The sequence below is a fragment of the Dama dama genome, chromosome 27 (genome assembly GCF_033118175.1).
Source record: "Dama dama isolate Ldn47 chromosome 27, ASM3311817v1, whole genome shotgun sequence".
NCBI classification, from domain to species: Eukaryota; Metazoa; Chordata; class Mammalia; order Artiodactyla; family Cervidae; genus Dama; species Dama dama.
The window spans coordinates 46,656,382-46,675,511 of NC_083707.1; the positions used below are offsets into that span (position 1 = coordinate 46,656,382).

A 19,130-nucleotide genomic window follows, 5' to 3' on the forward strand; every position below is an offset into this window, starting at 1 on the left:
AAGAAAAGGTCAAGGACAGAAGCTTATCCGAAGACCTGCCTGACTGGGGCTGGCAGAGGCAGCCACTGAAGCCAACGAGGGGGAAAGGTCTTGCCTCCAACACTGCCTTTTTGGGGGACAGCGAGGGGGAAAGGTCTTGCCTCCAACACTGCCTTTTTGGGGGACAGCACCTGGCATTCAACCATTGCTGTCTCTCCAATCAACTCTGCTAAAATACAGAAGCTACGTGTTTTAAACTTTCAGCCTTCACATAAACGAAGCTGATGCTTTTGTGTTAAGCTCCCAACGATAGGCGTTGTTAACAGTGATCGGAACAAATAGCGGTAACTGGATTAAGTAACGAAACGTGGAAGCAGAAAAGGGGAGGGGGCGTGCCTCACTTCATTCTGAATTTTGATGAAGGTCGTTTTGCCTTTTCTGGTTGTATATTAGGCCCTTCCCAGAAGCAAGCTGATAAGGGAATTCAGAAATCCCTGTGCCTGGGAATTCCAGTCCCCTCTATTCAGGAGCTCAAAGGTCTGTTTGCCTGGACATTGTCAGGGGTCCCAATCCTCTCTAGGGGAGGGGGACCTCCCAGCCCACCTGCCACTAAGGTTTCAAGCTCTTTCCTGGCGAGAAGCCTGTGGGCAATTAAAGATGATTTTAACTGTGAGTTATCAACAGTGAAAGACTTCAAACAGACAGTAAGTACTGGAGCCTCTTGTACTTTAATTTTAAAATTACAGCTCAGCCTGATTAGCAAGAAGCTACAATTTTCAGCACTTGAGTCCAGTGGTCTCTTGCCCGCTCATCAGTGGTACAAAATCACTTCTGCTGGGCATGCACTGGAGAATGCTAATCTCATCAGTTTTACTATCTCACATAGCTCCTGGGGGAAAGGCAAGGTGGAAATAAATTGTGGGCTGGTGAGTGTCTTGTCCGTGTTTCCTGGTCTGCATTAATCAGTGCGATCACCCCTGGTGGCATCCTGGCTCTCAGACATGGTGTTAATTTCTTGTTTGACTGGCCCTTGTTTTTTAAGTAAACTTGGAGCACATAGATTCAAACCTAGAGAATTGGTTTTAAATTGGTATTTACTCATCTTACATGAGCCCAAGGCTCTCCCCAAGGGATTTCCAGGAAACCCTGCATATCATGCACAAGATCAGGGTACCAACTGGGGGAGTGAGACATTGCCACCACCTCTGTTTACTGTTACAAAGAAGCATCCAGACCAGAAGAGGAGATCTGAGTTCCTGTAGAGGTGAATGAGGACATGGGTATGTTCCAAGAACAAGAGAAATTTATGTGGGCCGAAAAGAACCGTTGAGGGAAAGAAATTCAAGTTGGTATGGGCTCCAAAGTACTGCCCAGGACCCCCAGACGACATTAAAATGCCTTTATAGCCAGAACAAACAGCTCTTCTGTTACGAACCCAGGTCCTGGGACTCTTTAATCAATAGAAATTGGTGAGAGGCCAGAAAAGAAATTCAGGCAAGGCTTTACAAGTGCCCTTGCTCGCTCTCGAGGAGGGCAACTGGTTCCTTAAGCGGGATGAGGGTAGTGGCAGATTCATGGCTCTGATTGGAGGAGTGGCTTCGGTGGTCTCCCCACCGCCTTGGTGGTGCTGTGTGCAGGGGTCACACGCAGCATCCTGCTTTTGCTCCCTGCGATTCAGAAATGGCAGTTGGTTTGTGGCCCTTTTGTATCTATGGTTCATAATTGCCCCAACTGCTGTATCTGTGCAGTTATTTTTAGTCCCTTGTAGCTTCCTTGTATCATGTTGCTAGAGGTGCAAGCGCTCCAGTGAAGGGTGCCAGGTCTCGACTTAGTTCACTTCAATCCAATACTAGTCATCAGAGAATTTTTTTAATTGCCATTGTCTTGTAATAGTATCGCAGAAGGCAAAAACAAACAAGTGTGTTTTTGTATGTAACCTATGAAAACGCTCTTCCTCCCCACCCCTCCTACCATGATCTCTTCTAATGTTTCAAATCCCTACTTCCAACTCCCAGCTTCCTCAGCAGGAAGCTCATCTCCCCACTGTGTCCACAGCATTCATTCAGATCCTGCCGGTTCCACCTGCGAAGTATTTCTTGAATTTATGTTCTCCTCTGTAGTCAACTTGGTCCTTGCCCAATTTCAAGATCGCTTCTTCTCCCCACTGGATAATTTCTTAAAGGCCTGTCCCTAAAACATATCCTCCACATACCAAGTCCTTGACAGAGCAGGAGAAATGTAGGGAAGAAGGGACTGGGTGGAGTTCGAGTTCAAGTGTGGTGTGTGTGTCATCAAGGTCATGAGCAGCTGAGGAGCTCAGGAGCCCGAGTTGGAGGTGGAGACTGAGTCAGAGCTCAGAGGAGCAGCTTTGTGCGATGAGCCTGAGTGAGGTACTGAGGAGTGGCTAGTTGCATGGGAGGGAGGTGAAGGGCAGCAAAGTGGACGAGGACTGGCATGTGGATGAATGGATTTTCCACTTGGACATTGATGAAGTGGAACAAGTTTTGATGTGTGCAAAAATGACTTGGTGTGCTTGATAAAAATACAGATTACCAGGCATAGTCCTCAGAGAGTCTAGTCGGTATTATCTGAGATTGGGCCCAGGAATCTTCGTTTTAACAAACACTCTGGGCAATTTTGATATAAATGGGCCCTTGACCACACTTTGAGAGATACTATCTGATGCAGGCTGAATTGTGTCCCCCTCAAATCCATATGTTGAAGTCTGTGGGGGAATAAACAAGATGGCGCCAGTCAGGCTGTCTCATTTTTCCCCTCCCCCTGCCAGGCTCTCATGCCCTCTGGCCCCATGTTCTGTAAACAAAGACTTTGCAAAGGCTTTGTAACATCTGAGACCATTGATAGCACTGCGAATGTGCGTCATGAGGTACTCAACTTGGTCACAGGCTACTTCATGCGGTAGGCCTATATGAGCTTCACCAGGAAAGGCCCTGAAGGGCTGGGTGTGGTTATATTGGGTTATGTTGTATCTGTTGCTACAGCTGCCATGCCAGCCAGGAGAGAATAAACATGTCTCCAGTTCCTACGGTTCCTCGAGTCTTCTCCAGTCTCTTAGCTCTAGCCTTGCCTATCCTGGGTTCAGCGAACAATGTGCACGGTGAGATACATCGAGACAATGAACAGGATCAATAAGACAAAGTCACAACCCCCAGGACCTCAGAATGTGATTGATTTTGGAGGTTGGATGTTTAAAGAGGTAAGCAAGATAAAATGAGTCATATGTGTGGACCTTCATCCAGTATGATGGGTGTCCTTTTAAGAAGAGACTAGGACACAGATAGGAGCACAAACAGAGAAAAGTTCATGTGAGAAGATGGTCAATTCCAAGGCAAGGAGAGAGGTCTCAGGAGAAAGCCAACCTTCCAACACCTTGATCCTAAACTTCAGCTTCCAGAACTATGAGAAAATAAATTTCCATTGTTTCAAAATCCCAGTCTATGGTATTTTGTTACAGCAGCCCAAGCAGACTAATTTGCTATTCTAGAACAGTGGTAGAAGTGGGGGATCTAGAGAATGACCAGGGGACACAGTGCAAAAGAGGAACGTGAACAGAGGCAACAGAAGATGCAGATGAGCTGGGACAGAGGCCCCCCTATGAGCAGTGTGAGCTTTGAGGCTGGAAGTGCAGAGAGAGTCAGGAGAACGCCCCCTCTCGCTAGCCCCACAGCTGTGAGGACAGAAAACTGGGCTTTGGGAGAAGGGGAGTCATGCTTTAGTCAAGGTAAGGAAGAGATGGAGGTAAAAGAACAGCCTGGGCATTTAAGTAAAAGTGGCAGCTTTCTTTCTGAAAAAAATATCTCACTAGAATGACAGCACACTGGTTTTAAAGATTTAACCAAACACAAAATTGTCACCAAGAAAGCCCGAGGAGAGGGTTGCATATAGACAACAGCAACCAAATCTCAGAAGCTGGAGCACAGCTAGAAAAGTGACTGATGCCTTAGCACAGTGGGTCCTCACCAGGACCCCTAGCAATTTGTTGGATAAACAAATTCCTGAGCTCCCCACCCCAGACCTACTGAATTAGAAAATCCATGGGTGAGGCACAGCAATCTGTGTTTCAAGAAGCCCTCTAGGTGATAATGCTGAAGTTTGAGATCCCATGACTTAACAGACGGAGAGAATTGATTAGAGCAGTCAGTTGTGAAATTCACGAAGCAACCTTGCAAAAAGTCTCAGGAATGACAGCACCAGGTAACTTCAGAAATAGGGAGTGAGGAGCTAATCTCATGAGGACTGGTTGGAAGGATTTAGAAAACAGATCTCAAGACCCTGTCCTCAATTGTTCATATCTACAGGCTCAATTCTGGCACATAAAGAGGGCAGGCCAGGTAACAGTAGGTGTATTTCTGCCTTGGGCTACATTTTATATAAAGTCCTAATTGGGGGCTGAGCAGGGATCATGTTATTTATCATATTTTCAGGGAGATGACTGCCTTGCTGCCAAAGAAAATACTACTGAATGTGAAAAGGCCAAGTATGGTCACTGACAAGGTAAGAGATCTTGTTCTAGCTCCCACTCTGCCTCTAACTGTATAATCGGGGTAAGAACTGCCTCAGTTTCCTTATCTGCATCAAGCTATTCTAAGGACCTTTGAACACAAATATTCCATAGTCATATATTTTAACTAAAACTGAAGAAGAACCCGAAAATAGTACTAATTGCAAGCATTGCATAATTGAACTAACAGGGTGATCCCTCTTTACATGTATATAGAGAGACAGAGAGCTTCTACTGGATGTGCAAATGCCTGAGAAGTGACATTATCCAAATACTTAGAAGGACTTCAGGAACGATGGGTGATGTTGTTTTCTATATAGTCTTAACTTTCTGTGATTTTTCAAATTAATTTTGCACTTAATTATCTTAAGTGCTAATTCTGATCAACTGCTAATATTTGCTTGCAGTGCCATATTGAGGGCCATAAAGCTCGCTTCAGACTCAATGGGAAAGAATGATGTGATTGCTCAGTAATGTCTGCCAAGGGAAAAGGATAGGACATATGCCATGTATTTGCCAGCATTCTGGTGGTACAACCTAGAGGCAAAATGGTCTCGCTTACCTCTTTGACTGTGGATGACTCCAGATTAAAAGCTCCGCTCTCTCCTACTAGCCTCAAATAGAAATAGAGGATCACAAGGGAGCAGCCAAGTATGGCTGCAAGAACCCAGATCCAGCCTTCCTTTTTTGAAGAGCATCTCATGAATAATTTGAAGAGGATGCTTCCTTTAATTTCAGGGAGTGTCTGGAGAAATATTGTTCAGTGTGGATTCTTCACGTCGTCTCATAGCCAACCTGAAGACACAGAAATCTCCCCCTTCTCACCCATACCCATCCTCATAGAGCTTTAGCTTCATGTCTTGGAGATGGTTCCTACAAGCCTATCTTGAGTATAGGATCTTATAAACTCATTCCTCATTCCGAGGGAGCCTGATGATGCATAGCGGACAAGACTACAACTCATGAGTCAGACTCCTATTGGCACACACACCCCCGTTCCACTACCTCCCCCAGGAAAAGAGCCCGTCAGTACTTACTGCCCATTATCCTCCGTACTGTTGGGCCTTCAGCAGTCATTTCCCTAACGATCTCATTGTCATCCTCATTGGCATCCAGCCAGCGATTGCAGTTGAAGTTATACTTGTCCTTGGTCAGAGTGTTCATCAGGGTCATCTGGAATGAAGTCCTAGGGTGAGCAAGTGGGTGTACTAGAGATATTCATCCATGCCTTGAGGTTCCTGTTCTGCTAGTTCATCTCAAGGAGGACAAGGCCATCCCCCGAGAGAAGACTCTTGTGGAAGATGGAGTGCCAGATTAATATTTATCCCTCTGGTCCCTGGAGACCCACAGTTGCCTGGCAGCCAGGTGACTGGGACACAAGGCAAGTCTCTTGAAACCTAAGCATTTTTTTAGCCTACTTTGGAAGTCCTGTCCTCATCAGGAATTCCATGAGTCATGTGTCCAATTTTAGGTCTCACTGTAACCCTTCCCCATCCACACTCCCAACAGATAAAGGCAAACTAATAAGACAAGGTCATTAGAAAGAAACCATGTTGATTCCTCTCCCAATCACCGTCCAACCCCAAAATGGTCATCTCACCTTTTCTAAATGCCATCCAGAACCAGGATTCCTTTTATCATGCCATGCCCGAATCTTATAAAACCTGCCAAGGTCTGGGAGCTCAATCTATGGTGAGAAATAACAAGGTTTGAATGGACAGAATCAAGTGAAATGAATTTATCCTCATAGCTGAGCCCCTGCCAGGAGGGCATCTGCTTTGAGTTGTTTTTTCAGCATCAAGGTAGGGTTTACTTCAAACCACTCGCATATACTCTATCTTCTTGTGCTCCTTTAACCAATGGCACATGAGGGCGAGACAGCTGCAGATCTAGGGTTCAGCCGGGGCTGGTGAAACTGAACAAAAATAACTGACCCACAGTAGGATCCTGACTAAAGGAAATCTTCCAAATGATAAGCTTTCAGTTACAAAATCTATATGGCAGCCCTGCAAATTAACACAGGCCCACAGCCCCAGGACTCTGCTGGGCACTGAAACAGACAAAAAGATCAATAAGGTGGTCATGCCCTCTCCCAGGGGCTCAAAGTCTAACTGAGAAGACAAATACATAACGAGCAATGAACTGAAGGTATAATAGAAGCTCCAACAGGGTGCTCCGAAAAGAGAGCCGCAAATTACAAAATTATTCTTACCTAAAGGTCAGAGCAGCACTTCCATTGGCAAAACAAGCCTTGCTCTACTTATATACATATCGAAAATTTAAAGCTGAACTTATTTTTAAATGTTCTAAAATGTATACTTTCCCTTAAATTGGCTGCTCACTCTATTTCAGTCCAGGTTGGGCTCTTTGACCCTAACTGTGCTCAGGGTCTCTGTTCTACAATGATTCCCCAAGTCACCAGGCTCCTGGATGTCCAAAGCCATTCCATACTTGCTTCTTCTCCCCTGCTTGGTTTGGAACTGTTTGATTCAGATAAAGGGCCAGATCTTTGCACCCCAGTGCATTGCCTGTAGACTAAATGTGGCACTCCTGCAGGGGTCTGGGGACTCTATTTCACCTTTTTGTCTTCAAACTTGATCCAAACCTGGGTTCGAAAACCAGAATCCCATGACAAATGCGTCTTACACCCCTTCCTCCTTCCTCCATCCCACCCCATCACACTTCCTTCCTACCCTAAATTTCTCAATTATGCCGGGTTTGAACCACTTGTTGTTGGGATTCAGAAGGATCTCATCTGTCCGCCCCTTCTGCCCATAAATCTGGATGAAGATAGGAGAGTTGGAACCAGCTTTCTTCAAGTCGGTCGTCCAGACCCACAGGGACCATGGGAATTCTGCAGAGATAGGTCCAGTTGCATCATAAACTTGAAAAAGTGAAAAGATTTTCATGCTTCCAATGGGGAAAATGAGCACATCAAAGGTGATCAAGACTGAAATGCAGTTGTGTCTCACTCTCCCATTATATAATAGCAAGTACCAAATTTGGGAAATGAAGGGTTCCTTGCTATTTGAAAGTGTGTGCCTTAATGTTCCTTTCTTTAAAGTTAATTAATTTATTTTCATTGGAAGATTAAAACTTTGCAATATTGTGGTGGTTTTTGCCATACATCAGCGTGAATCAGCCATCGGTATACCTGTGCCCCCCTCACCCTGAACCCCCTTCACGTGTCCCTCCCCACCCTATCCCTCTAGCTTGTTCCAGAGCACCAGCTTTGGGTGCCCTGCTTTGTGTATTGAACTCGCACTGGTCATCTATTTCACATATGGTAATGAATATGTTTCAATGTTATTCTCTCAAATCATCCCACCCTCGCCTTCTCCCACTGAGTCCAAAAGTCTGCTCTTTACATCTGTGTCTCCTGGTGAGAGTCAGTTGGTAAGCTTTAAGTAGGGGAAAGAATAGACTCCACCCAGACTGTGGCCAGTACATTCAGAGAGCTCTCTGTTCGACCATTCAGTTCAACAACTAGCCCATCACAGCAGCGTATCAATTTGGGGCTGCTGGAGTATCAGCCTCGGTGCCATGAATATAACTCTGTGTGGCCTGTACCTTGGAGAACTGAGCTCCCTGGGGGACCCTTTCCTTTCCAGAAGAAAATTGAGAAGCAGGAGTACCCAGTGGTTTGACATCCTGGCCTTTGTTGGCTCCAGGCCCCTCCACCTACTTTTCAGTCTCTTTTTCCTGAGAGACACCATCTCATAGAGCTGCCTCTCGATCAGTCCATCCGCCTTCTTCTCATCCAGCCAGTTGCTGCAAGGGAAGGTCTGCTGGATGCCAGTGAAGGGGCACAGAATCACCACCTGGGGGAAAGGATGACATCTTCTGCAGCAAGTCGCCTGATCGGGACTTCCTTGCAATGTTCAACAGCCTTCTTAGCTCCACCTTTAGGGTCGTATAGCCTATCTCATAGAAATACCTCCTCTAAGAAATCTTCCCAAGTAGGTATCACCCATGCTCCAATTTACTAGCACAAATATCAAACATTTTTCTCTATACACACACTGTTTTTGAACACCATATCTCCTTATATGCATCCTAAAATCTCAGTCTGAACCAAACAACTAGAATACTAAATTAATACCCTACATTTGTCTTGTGGAAAAAGTCAATCACCTAAAAGATAATTAATATCTATAATTTAATACGAAAACGAACTACCCTCTTCAGGGCTTGATCCTTATTCAACCTTCTCTCCTACGCCTTGTCCATCTCTACTCACATTCTGAAATCATAGGTTTAGAACATGCCAGTCTATCTAACCCAGACACACCTAGATGCTTTGAAGAGAAGCATCAGAATGCCAAAGACAGGGATCTTAGGAACATCAAGAGAAAAAAGACGGATGACAACTGGACTAACAGAAGCCAGATGATATTAGGGGATATGGGAATTAGAATTCAGTCTAGAGTTCTATATTCCAAAACTTCTTTCAGGAATGAAAATGAAAGAAAGTAATTTTCAGATTAACTAAAACGGAGTTTACCACTGATAGACCTTATTTAACCAAAGGAACTTCTAAAGGAAGTTTAGCAGGAAGAAGAAAACTGACACCAGAAAAGAGGTCTTCAGTGCAAGAAGAATTGGTAAGCAAACACACTGGCAAATCTGAGCAAATAATGACTCTACAAAACAACATATAATGTGTGGATTTAAAAATAATTTAAAATAGAACTAAAATACTAGGCAAAAATAGCATACAACCTAGATGCAGGATTATTATCATTAGAAATTTCTGAGATTCTTGAATTGTCTAAGAGAGAAACAGAGATGGTGATTAAATTTAGGTCTTTTCACAGTAAGTATGTATGCTAAAATTTCAATAGTAACCACTAAAAAACCAGAAATAGTGTATAGTTTCCAAATCACTATCAAGGAAACCAATCAATTTATCAGAAAAAGGGAAGAAAAGTAAAAGCAGGACAAACGGACATGTCAGTCATTATAATAAATACAAGTGGACTAAATTTATGAAAAAGATAGTATCAGATTGGATTGTGGCATAGATCCAATTCACCAGAAGGTTAAAATAACTCTATATTTCATAATGTAGCTTCAAACCATATACAGCGAAAATTGTTAGTTCTATAGTAAGAAATTTAAGTATCTATCATTGACATTGGAAATTTCAACACATCTGTCTTAGTAGTTAATAAATCAAACAGACAAAATGCTATTAAGGAGACAGAAGATTCAAATAACAAAAGTAGCAAACTGAATTTATAAATAAAATCAAAATTAAATTAAATTAAAATTAAATTAAAATCAAAATTAAATTCAGCTCTTGGAACATGTGCATAGGTTGAAATGCATTGTAAAGTAAATCTCAAAAATTTAAATAGCATCATTAATGTTTCCTGATTAAAACAATATTGAAATAAATAACAAAAACATAGAAAGCAATATGTATTTGGAACCTAAAAATTACATTTCAAAATAAATAATGGGTAATGACAGAATTTCAAATGGAATGACAAATAAGAACCAAAAAAGCACAAATTATAGAAGAAAAAATCGATAAATTGCCTTTCATCAATACTAAAATCTCCTGCTCTTCTAAAACATTAAGAAAATGAAAAGGCAAATTATGAACAGTATGGAGATTCCTTTAAAATCTAGGAATAAATCTACCATATGACCCAGCAACCCCACTACTGGGCATATACCATGAGAAAATCATAATGAAAAAAAAGACACATGTAGCCCAATGTTCACTACAGTACTGTTTACAATAACCAGGGCATGGAAGCAACCTAGATGTCCATCAATGGATGAACGGATAAAGAAGTTGTGGTATGTATATACAATGAAATGTTACTCAGCCATAAAAAGGAATGAATTTGAGTCAGTTGTGATGAGTTGGATGAAACTTGAGCCTCTCATACAGAGTAAAGTAAGCCAGAAAGAGAAAAAACAAGTATTGTATATTAACTCATATATATGGAATCTAGGAAAATGGGATGGATGAACCTATTTGCAGAGAAGGAATGAAGACACAGATGTAGAGAATGGACTTGTGGATGCAGCAGGGGAAGGAGCGGGTGGGTTGAGTTGAGAGAGTAGCTTAAACATGTATATACTACCATGTGTAAAATAGCTAGCTAGTGGGAAGTTGCAGTAAAATACAGGGAGCCCAGCCTGACCTAGAGGGGTGGAAGTGGGGGAAGGGAAGGAGGCTCCAAAGAGAGGGGGTATACATATTATAAAACTGGGTCTTCCCCGGTGGCTCAGTGGTAAAGAATACGCCTACAGTGCAGGAGATGTGGGTTTGATCCATGGGTTGGGAAGATCCCCTGGAGGAGAGCATGGCAACCCTCTCCAGGATTCTTGCCTGGAGAATCTCATGGACAGAGGAACCTGGCAGGTTACAGTCCATAGGGTTGCAAAGAGTCGGACACAACTGAGCAACTGAGCACACACATATATAATTATGACTGATTAGTGTTGTTGTATGGCAGAAACCAACACATTATAAAGCAATTTGGCTTCAATTAAAAAATAAATTTAAAAAAATGAAAATGATAAGGCAACTCACATACTGGGAGATTGTTTATATATAATATATATCATGGGCTTCCCTGGTGGCTCAGATAATAATGAATCTGGCTTCAATGCAGGAGACCCAGGTTTGATCCCTGGATTGGGAAGATCCCCTGGAGAAGGGAATGTCCACCCACTCCAGTATTCTTGCCTGGAGAATTTCATGGACACAGGAGCCCGGTAGGCTACTGTCCATGGGATCCCAAAGAGTTGAACATCATATATAAAATACATATTATTTATCACAATTATATATTACATATTCATACATAGCTATAGATAGTTCTGTCATAGAACTTGTATCAAGAATACAGAAAGAACTCACAATTCAACAATAAAAAGATAAAAAATTTAAAAGCGGTAAAAGGAAAAGAAGATATACAAATGATCAATAAGCATATGAAAAAATAATGTTCAATGTAATTGGTCATCAGAGGCATGTAGATTAAAACAAAATTAAATTCCATTACATATCTGTAAGAATATCTAAAAATTTTAAAGATGGCATTACTAAATGATGGTGAGGCTATAAAACAACTGGGATTTTCATACAATGCTGGTGGGCATACAAAATTGTATAGCCACTTTGAAAATAATCTAAAAGACTTTTGTAAGTTAAATGTATATTTACCATAGAATACAGAAATTCCACTCTTACGAATTTACCCAACAAAATTACAAACATGCCCATAAAAAGACTTGGACATGAATGTTCATAGCACTTTATTCATAATAACAACAACAACAAAAAACCTGGAAATGACCTAAACATGCATGAATAATTGAATAAATAAACAAAATGTTGTATACCCTTACAATGGAATACTACTTAACAATAAAAAGAAAGAAGTACTAATACATGAGACAATGCTAGAAAAGACAAATTTAATCTTTAATGACTGAAATGGGATTGGAATTGTGGAAACTGACTGGGAGGGAGAACAAGGAACATGTTGGGTAATGGAAATATTTCATATATTAATTCTGGTAATGGTTACATGAGTGTACATGAATTCATGTACTCATAGAGTATTCAAAACTCATAGAGCAGTACAGTTCAGAATAATGCGTTTTTATTTATGCTAGTTATAACTCAACAAAGTTGAATTTTAAAGTGAAACAATAAAATCAAACTGAATGATAGCAGAAATATAACATGAGGGGCACAGGTACAGCACTACTTTGAGAGAAAATTATAGTATCAACATTTATACTGTGAGAAAAGAAGAAGGCTGAAATTGAATAAACCAAGAATACAATTTAAGAATTTATTTAAAAAATAGCAACAGCTGAAACCCAGAGAAATTTAGAAGAGCTAATAAAGAACAATAAAATAGAAAATAAAGATATAGTAGAATGTAAACAAAGAAAAATGTGGGTTATATGAAAGGACTAAATATACTTTTATGAGAATTATATTTTAAAAAAGCAAGAATATCTGAATATATGATGTTAGGAATGAAAATAAGATTATAATTACAGATGTAGTGGAGGTTAAAAGGTAAGAGAATACTGTACATGACTTTATATCAGGACATTTGAAGTCTACAAATACACGCATTCCAAGAAAAACATAGCTCATTCAGATTCAACAGAAAATGGAAAACTTGAATAATTCTGTAACAGCCAGGCTTCTCTGTCCATGAGATTTTTCCCAGCAAGAATACTGGAGTGGGTTGTCATTTCCTCCTTGAGGGGATCTTCCCAACCCAGGATCGAACTTGTGACTCATATATCTCCTGCATTGCAGACAGGTTCTTTTACCATTAAGCCACTGCAGAAGCCCCAATTTTATAACTAAGAAAACAAAAACACAACTTTCTTTTTTTAAATCAGTAATTATTCTCTCTCTCTCACAGGTGTACACACACAGTCCCACACTATCTTGACCAGATCACTGGATTTTTTTATACCTTCTTTCAGGAGAAAAAAATGCTTCTCATTTTATTCTAAGATCAAACCTCACAAGGACTGTACGAGAAAGGAAAATCAAGGGCCAATGTCACTCATGGACATTAATACATAATACATTCTATATAAAATGTTGGATAATCAATTTCAGAAACGTAAAATTAAAATTCATTATGACCAAGTTTGGCTTATAGAAATTCAGAGTTGGTCTACCATAAGAACTGGTAATTCACCATAATAAATAAAAAAGAAAAACCATTTGACAATCTAATTAAGTACATAAAAAGCAGTAGATAAAGTTTAACACCAACTCAGAATAAAAACTCTTAACGATAAAACTATAGACAAATGATCAGTCTTAATAACAGAGTTTAGCAAGATAACTATATATAAACTTAATATACAAAAGTACTTCTATGTCTATCTACCCCAGCGAAAAAAAATATAAACAGTTTTTAAAGAGATATCACTTATAATAGCAACAAATGTCTCTATGAATATATTTACAAAGACACACAAGACCTTTATTAAGAAAAATATAAAACTACGCTGAGAATTATTAAAGACCTAAATTTTAAGGGGTACTATATGATCATAAGTAGGAAAAGTTAGTAAAGTAACAATGTCAGTTCTTCCAAATAAGTCTACAGACCCAGCTGCATTCTATTCAACAGTTCTTCATGGAACTTGGCAAAAAAAATTCTAAAATTATGGAAGATAAAGGCTCATGGATAGGTCAATATATACCTGAGAAAGAAGAATAAAGTGGGCAAATTTTCCCTAGCAGATACCAAGACTTAGTGTAAAGGTGTAAAGTGAAGATAGTGAGTAATGCATTAGTGCAGGAATAAACTAAATCAATAAATGGAACAGCCTAGAAAGCTCAGAAACAAATCATACATTTGGGGAATTTGACATGTGACAGTTGCTCTTTCAGAATAGTGGGGAAAGGATTATTATTTAGTTATCCAGGGCTTCCTAGACTTCTTTAATGATAACAATTACCTAAAGCATGTATAAATACCCAGATTACCTGGAAATTCTGACTCAGTAGGTTTGGGTTTGAGCCCAAGATTCTATTTTTAAAAATAATTCCAAGTGATTCTTGAAGTCCTTCAATAAATGTTGGTGGGGCATTTAAATATCTGTATAGAAAAAGAGAAAGTTGGATCCCCACTCATTCAAATATCAATGCCTGATATATTAAAGATGTAAACATATAAACAAGAAAACCAAACTCTACAAATTTTAGAAGAGGATGTAGGAAAATGTCTTTAGAACTTTAGGAGAAGTAAAATTTCTTTCAAAATGCATTAACCATAAAGGAAAAGATAAGAGAGATTACTTTTAATTTAAATCTCCTCTCCTTCAAAAAACATGGCAAACTACAAAAAGATATTTGAACATATACTATCAACAATACTATCAATACTAGACCACCTTACCTGCCTCCTGAGAAACCTGTATTCAGGACAAAAAACAACAGTTAGTACTGGACATGGAACAACAGACTGGTTCCAAATTGGGAAAGGAGTATGTCAAGGCTGTATATTGTCACCCTGCTTATTTAACTTATATGCAGAGTACATCATGTGAAATGTCAGACTGGATGAAGCACAAGCTGGAATCAAGATTGCTGGAAGAAATATCAATAACCTCAGATACGCAGATGACACCACCCTAAAGGCAGAAAGCGAAGAGGAACTAAAGAGCCTCTTGATGAGGGTAAAAGAGAAGAGTGAAAAAGCTGGCTTAATCCCACATTAAAAAAACAAAGATCTTGGCATCCAGTCCCATCACCTCATGGCAAATAGAAGGTGAGAAAGTGGAAACAGTGACAGATTTTATTTGCTTGGGCTCCAAAATCACTGCAGATGGCAGCTGCAGCCATGAAATTAAAAGACATTTGCTCCTTGGAAGAAAAGCTATGACAAACCTAGACAGTGTAGTAAAAAACAGAGACATCAATCTACCAACAAAAGTCCACAGAGTGAAAGGTGTGGTTTTCCCAGTAGTTATGTACAGATGTGAGAGTTGAACCATAAAGAAAGCTGAGCACCAAAGAATTGATGATTTCAAAACGTGGTGCTGGAGAAGACTCTTGGGAGTCCATTGGACAGCAAGGAGATCAAACCAGTCAATCCTTAAGGAAATCAACCCTGAATATTCATTGGAAGGACTGATGCTGAAGCTGAAGCTTCAGTACTTTGGCCACCTGATGCGAAGAGTTGATTCATTGGAAAAGACACTGATGCTGGGAAAGATTGAGGGGAAGAGAAGAAGGAGGCAACAGAGGATAAGATGGTTGGATGGCATCACTGACTCAATGGACATGAGTTTGAGCAAGCTCAGGAAGATAGTGAAGGACAGGGATTTCTGGTATGCTGCAGTTCATGGGGTCACAGAGAGCTGGACATGACTTGGCGACTGAACAACAACAACAACAATACTATCAATAAAGAATTACTATCTGGATTTAATAAAGAACTCCTAAAAATAAATCCAGCAATAGATTACTCAACAGAAAAATCAGCAAAAGACATGAACAGGCATTTTCCATTAAAAAAATATGAATGGACAGTAAAGAAATGAAGAGATGTTCAACTTCAGTAGTAATCATGAAAATAAAAATTAAAACCACACGAAGACCAGTTTATACACCCTAAATGGTGCAAATTTAAAATTCAGGCAATATCTAGCATTGACAAGGATGTCTGGAACAAAATGTGTCATATAAATGGCTGATAGAATAAAATGGTGCAACTACTTTGGAAAACAAACTGGAATTCTTCGGAAACAATTAAGCTTCAGAACTAAAGATTCACTTACCTTACAGCCTAGAACTTCCATCCTGAGAAGCTCCTGCATATTTGTACAAAGATGTACATACAACAATTTCATGGAAGTATTGTTTATAGTAGCAAAAATCAAGAAACAACCCCAAAATGTCCATCAGTAGAAGAATAGACAAATAAGTTGAAATCGATTCATGCAGTGGAGTAGATGGGAAAGGGATGGTCTACAGCTTCTGCTGTCAATTCAGATGATCTCTAAAGCATAATGTTGAGTGAAAACTGCCAGTAACCAACAATATACACCTAGACAAAATTCCTAGTAGTATATGTTCTTTGAGAGAGAGAGAATTATATGATTGGGGAAAGACACAGAGGAGTTTCAGAAGCATTGGAAATGTTCTTTTAAGTTAAGTGGTAGGCAAGATTAACATTTGAGCTTTTAAATCTTTCTCTATATCTTACTTTTATTATGTATACTCTTTAAAGCATAAGTATTCCACAATTAAAATCATGTATTTAAAAATACTTGTTGATGGAACCATTTAAAAACTAAAGTGGAACACTGCATCAGGAATCAGGACAGACTATAACCATCAGCTGAACACCCCGGATCACCTACCCTGTGTCGGGTCCCTGGTTGCATGTACAGAGCAGCCCCCATTCCCGACCATCAGTTAGACATGACAGATGGGCATGTTACCATCCCAGCGTCCCCGTGAAAGGGATTTCCCATGTGTTTTGTAACTTGTCCAAAGGCAGTAGGAAATAGGATTCACAGTAGAGTTTGTAGCTGCAAGTGAGGGGTTTCCCTGGTGGCTCAGTGGTAAAGTGCATCTTACTGTGTTAAGGGTCAGCAGTGAAGAAGCTGCCTGCCAATTTAGGAGACTCTGGTTCAATCCCTGGGCTGGGAAGATCCCTTGTAGAAGGAAATGGCCACCCACTCCAGTATTCTTGCCTGGGAAACCCCATGGACAGAGGAGCCTGGTGGGCTACATTCCATGGGGTCACAAAAGAGTCAGACACGTCTTGGTGACTAAAACAACAAAACAACAGCCTGCAAAGTAAAGAGAGTGTCTGAATCAGGCCAGGGTCTCCCTTACCTTCTCACAGTACCAGCCTCTGTTGACGCCCACATTGCCGTGTCCAATGGAGACCCAGCTCAGGGGGCTGAGGAGGACAGCCAACTCAATGTTGAAGATATCTGTGCGGCCACGGTCAAACACACCGCCCTCCAGGAAGATCTTCCCGCTGTTCTTATTCCCTCTGGCCCCATACATGACCAAGTAGATTTTGGATTTGGTCCCGGCCCCCCGGACATCCCCAGTGAAGACGGTGACAACGTATGAGATGGCTGGTATGGAAACAACAGGGGGAGGGAGAGGGATCAGTGCAGGCTGGTAACGATGTCCTACCCACCTCCTCCCGCACCTAGCCATACCTCTGCCATACACCCCTACCCCCGCCCCCCAAATCCTCCTCCTCTGGATGACATCCAGTGCCCTCTCCACCTCACTTTATCTTTTTCTTTTTTTTTTTTTGAAGAATCATAATTTTTTATTGGGTTAAACCTTGTGTCCAAACAAAAAATTCTGTCCAAAGAATGTGAAAGAATTATATTTTCATTACTGTTGCTGATATAGGCCTTTATTTATCTGAACTTGATTATTATTTTTATAATTTTAAAATTTGAGTAACATCAATTGTCCTTTCTGGAAGCTGTAGGGGAGGAAACATTTCCTGCTCATTGGGTTGTTGCTAGAATTCAGGCCCTTCACTTTATCTTTTTCAGAGTTGGGGTGCCAGGGCCTCTGACTTTAGGAACAAACTGCAGGTTATAGGAAGCTGTCAGGCATGATTATAGGAAACTAACAAAGAGAAGGAAGAGCTTGGGTTGGCTCAGAATAGTGCTTATTATGAATGCTAATTACCATGTGCATATTATTAATAGCTGCCGGATGAATTCTATTATGTCTCATTTAATTATAATAGTCAACTCGATTAATAGAGATTTATATTTGGGGCTCTCTGACTCATGGAGCTTGCTCTTTTGCTCATAACTTAAAAGTATAACTCTAATAGAGGGCACCGATGGCCTTCTTGGCCACCTGACATGGTGCGATGTCAGAAGACTGAGGAGGGACCTGGGCCATTTGGGGTTTGGTCAGAGGCGATGTGAGGACACAGAGTTCTGGAGAAGACTCAGCAAGGGGGATTAAACTCCGAGATGAGAGAGGGTAAAGGAGAACACCAAAGACAAACATTTGAACAGGAAACTACAGGAAATTCTGTTAAGGTTGGGTCTGCATTTTTTTCACTCTGTCCAGGAGTCTAAGTGGTACTTTGAACCTTGCTAGTCCTCCACCTCCCTTTCATCCTAACTTCATCCCCTCGTCTCAGAGAAATAAAACATCTCTGGGAAGATAGCTCATTATTCATTCATACATTTGCACCTTCCCTTGTTCAACAAACATTTACTGAATGCTTACTATATAATAGGCCTTGGGAGAATGTGATGATAAAAAGGAATAGCTACCACCCTCAAAGAGTGGACCTCCAGCTTTACAACGTGTGGCCAGAGAGGTTCTCACTCTAGACAGACTGCCATGGCCTAGGCCGTGAGCAATCCCAGTGTCTGACTCATGTCTCCTCCTCCTCTGCCACTGCAAGCAAGTAATAGTAACACAGTTAAAGGGGACATATTAAATCTGCTCTCATGGATGTTTTTTTTAACAACTTTATTGCGGTATATTTTACGCATGCCCACTTCAAGCATAAAACGCAGTGATTTTTTATTTATTTGTTTTTACTCTTGGTTGTGCTGGGTCTTCGTTGCTGCCTGGGCTTTTCTCTAGTTGCCTTGAGCGGGGGACTACTCTCTAGTTGTGACCACGGGCTGCTCATTGCGACGGCTTCTCTTGTTGCGGAGCACTGGCTCTAGGGCACGTGGGCTTCAGTAGTTGTGGTTTCCAGGCTCTAGAGCACAGACTCAATAATTGTGGCACTCTGGCTTCATTGCTCTGTGGCATGTGGGATCTTCCCAGATCAGGGATCGAACCCATGTCTCCTGCCTCGACAGGCGGATTCATTACCACTGACCCACCTGGGAAGCCCTAGTGTATGTTTTTAAGTAAATGATTGGCAAACTCTAGTAATACACTTATGACACACCCAACAATGGTCAGGTAAGGCCAAGGCACCGCAATGCCAAGGTTGAGAAACACTGGAGGGTTCCCCTGGTGGTTCAGTGGTAAAGAATCCACCTGCCAACGCAGGAGACAAGGGTTGGATCCCTGGTCCAAGAAGATCCCACGTGCCATGGAGCCGCTAAACCCGAGTGTCACAACTATTGAGCCTGTGCTCTAGAG

At 41.0% G+C, this 19,130-nt stretch overlaps 1 protein-coding gene across 2 annotated transcripts in view; it reads right to left on the minus strand.

Moving 5' to 3' along the window:
* LOXHD1 (lipoxygenase homology PLAT domains 1) overlaps positions 1 to 19,130 on the minus strand; it is a 192,001-nt gene that overhangs the window by 116,609 nt on the left and 56,262 nt on the right. For both annotated transcript variants that reach the window (XM_061130885.1, XM_061130884.1), the window contains exons 8-12: positions 16,866 to 17,116; positions 8,187 to 8,322; positions 7,195 to 7,355; positions 6,102 to 6,188; positions 5,539 to 5,674 (exon numbers count right to left, since the gene is read on the minus strand). In XM_061130885.1, coding sequence (XP_060986868.1) covers positions 5,539 to 5,674; positions 6,102 to 6,188; positions 7,195 to 7,355; positions 8,187 to 8,322; positions 16,866 to 17,116 — 771 coding nt within the window. The remainder of the gene's footprint in view (positions 1 to 5,538; positions 5,675 to 6,101; positions 6,189 to 7,194; positions 7,356 to 8,186; positions 8,323 to 16,865; positions 17,117 to 19,130) is intronic.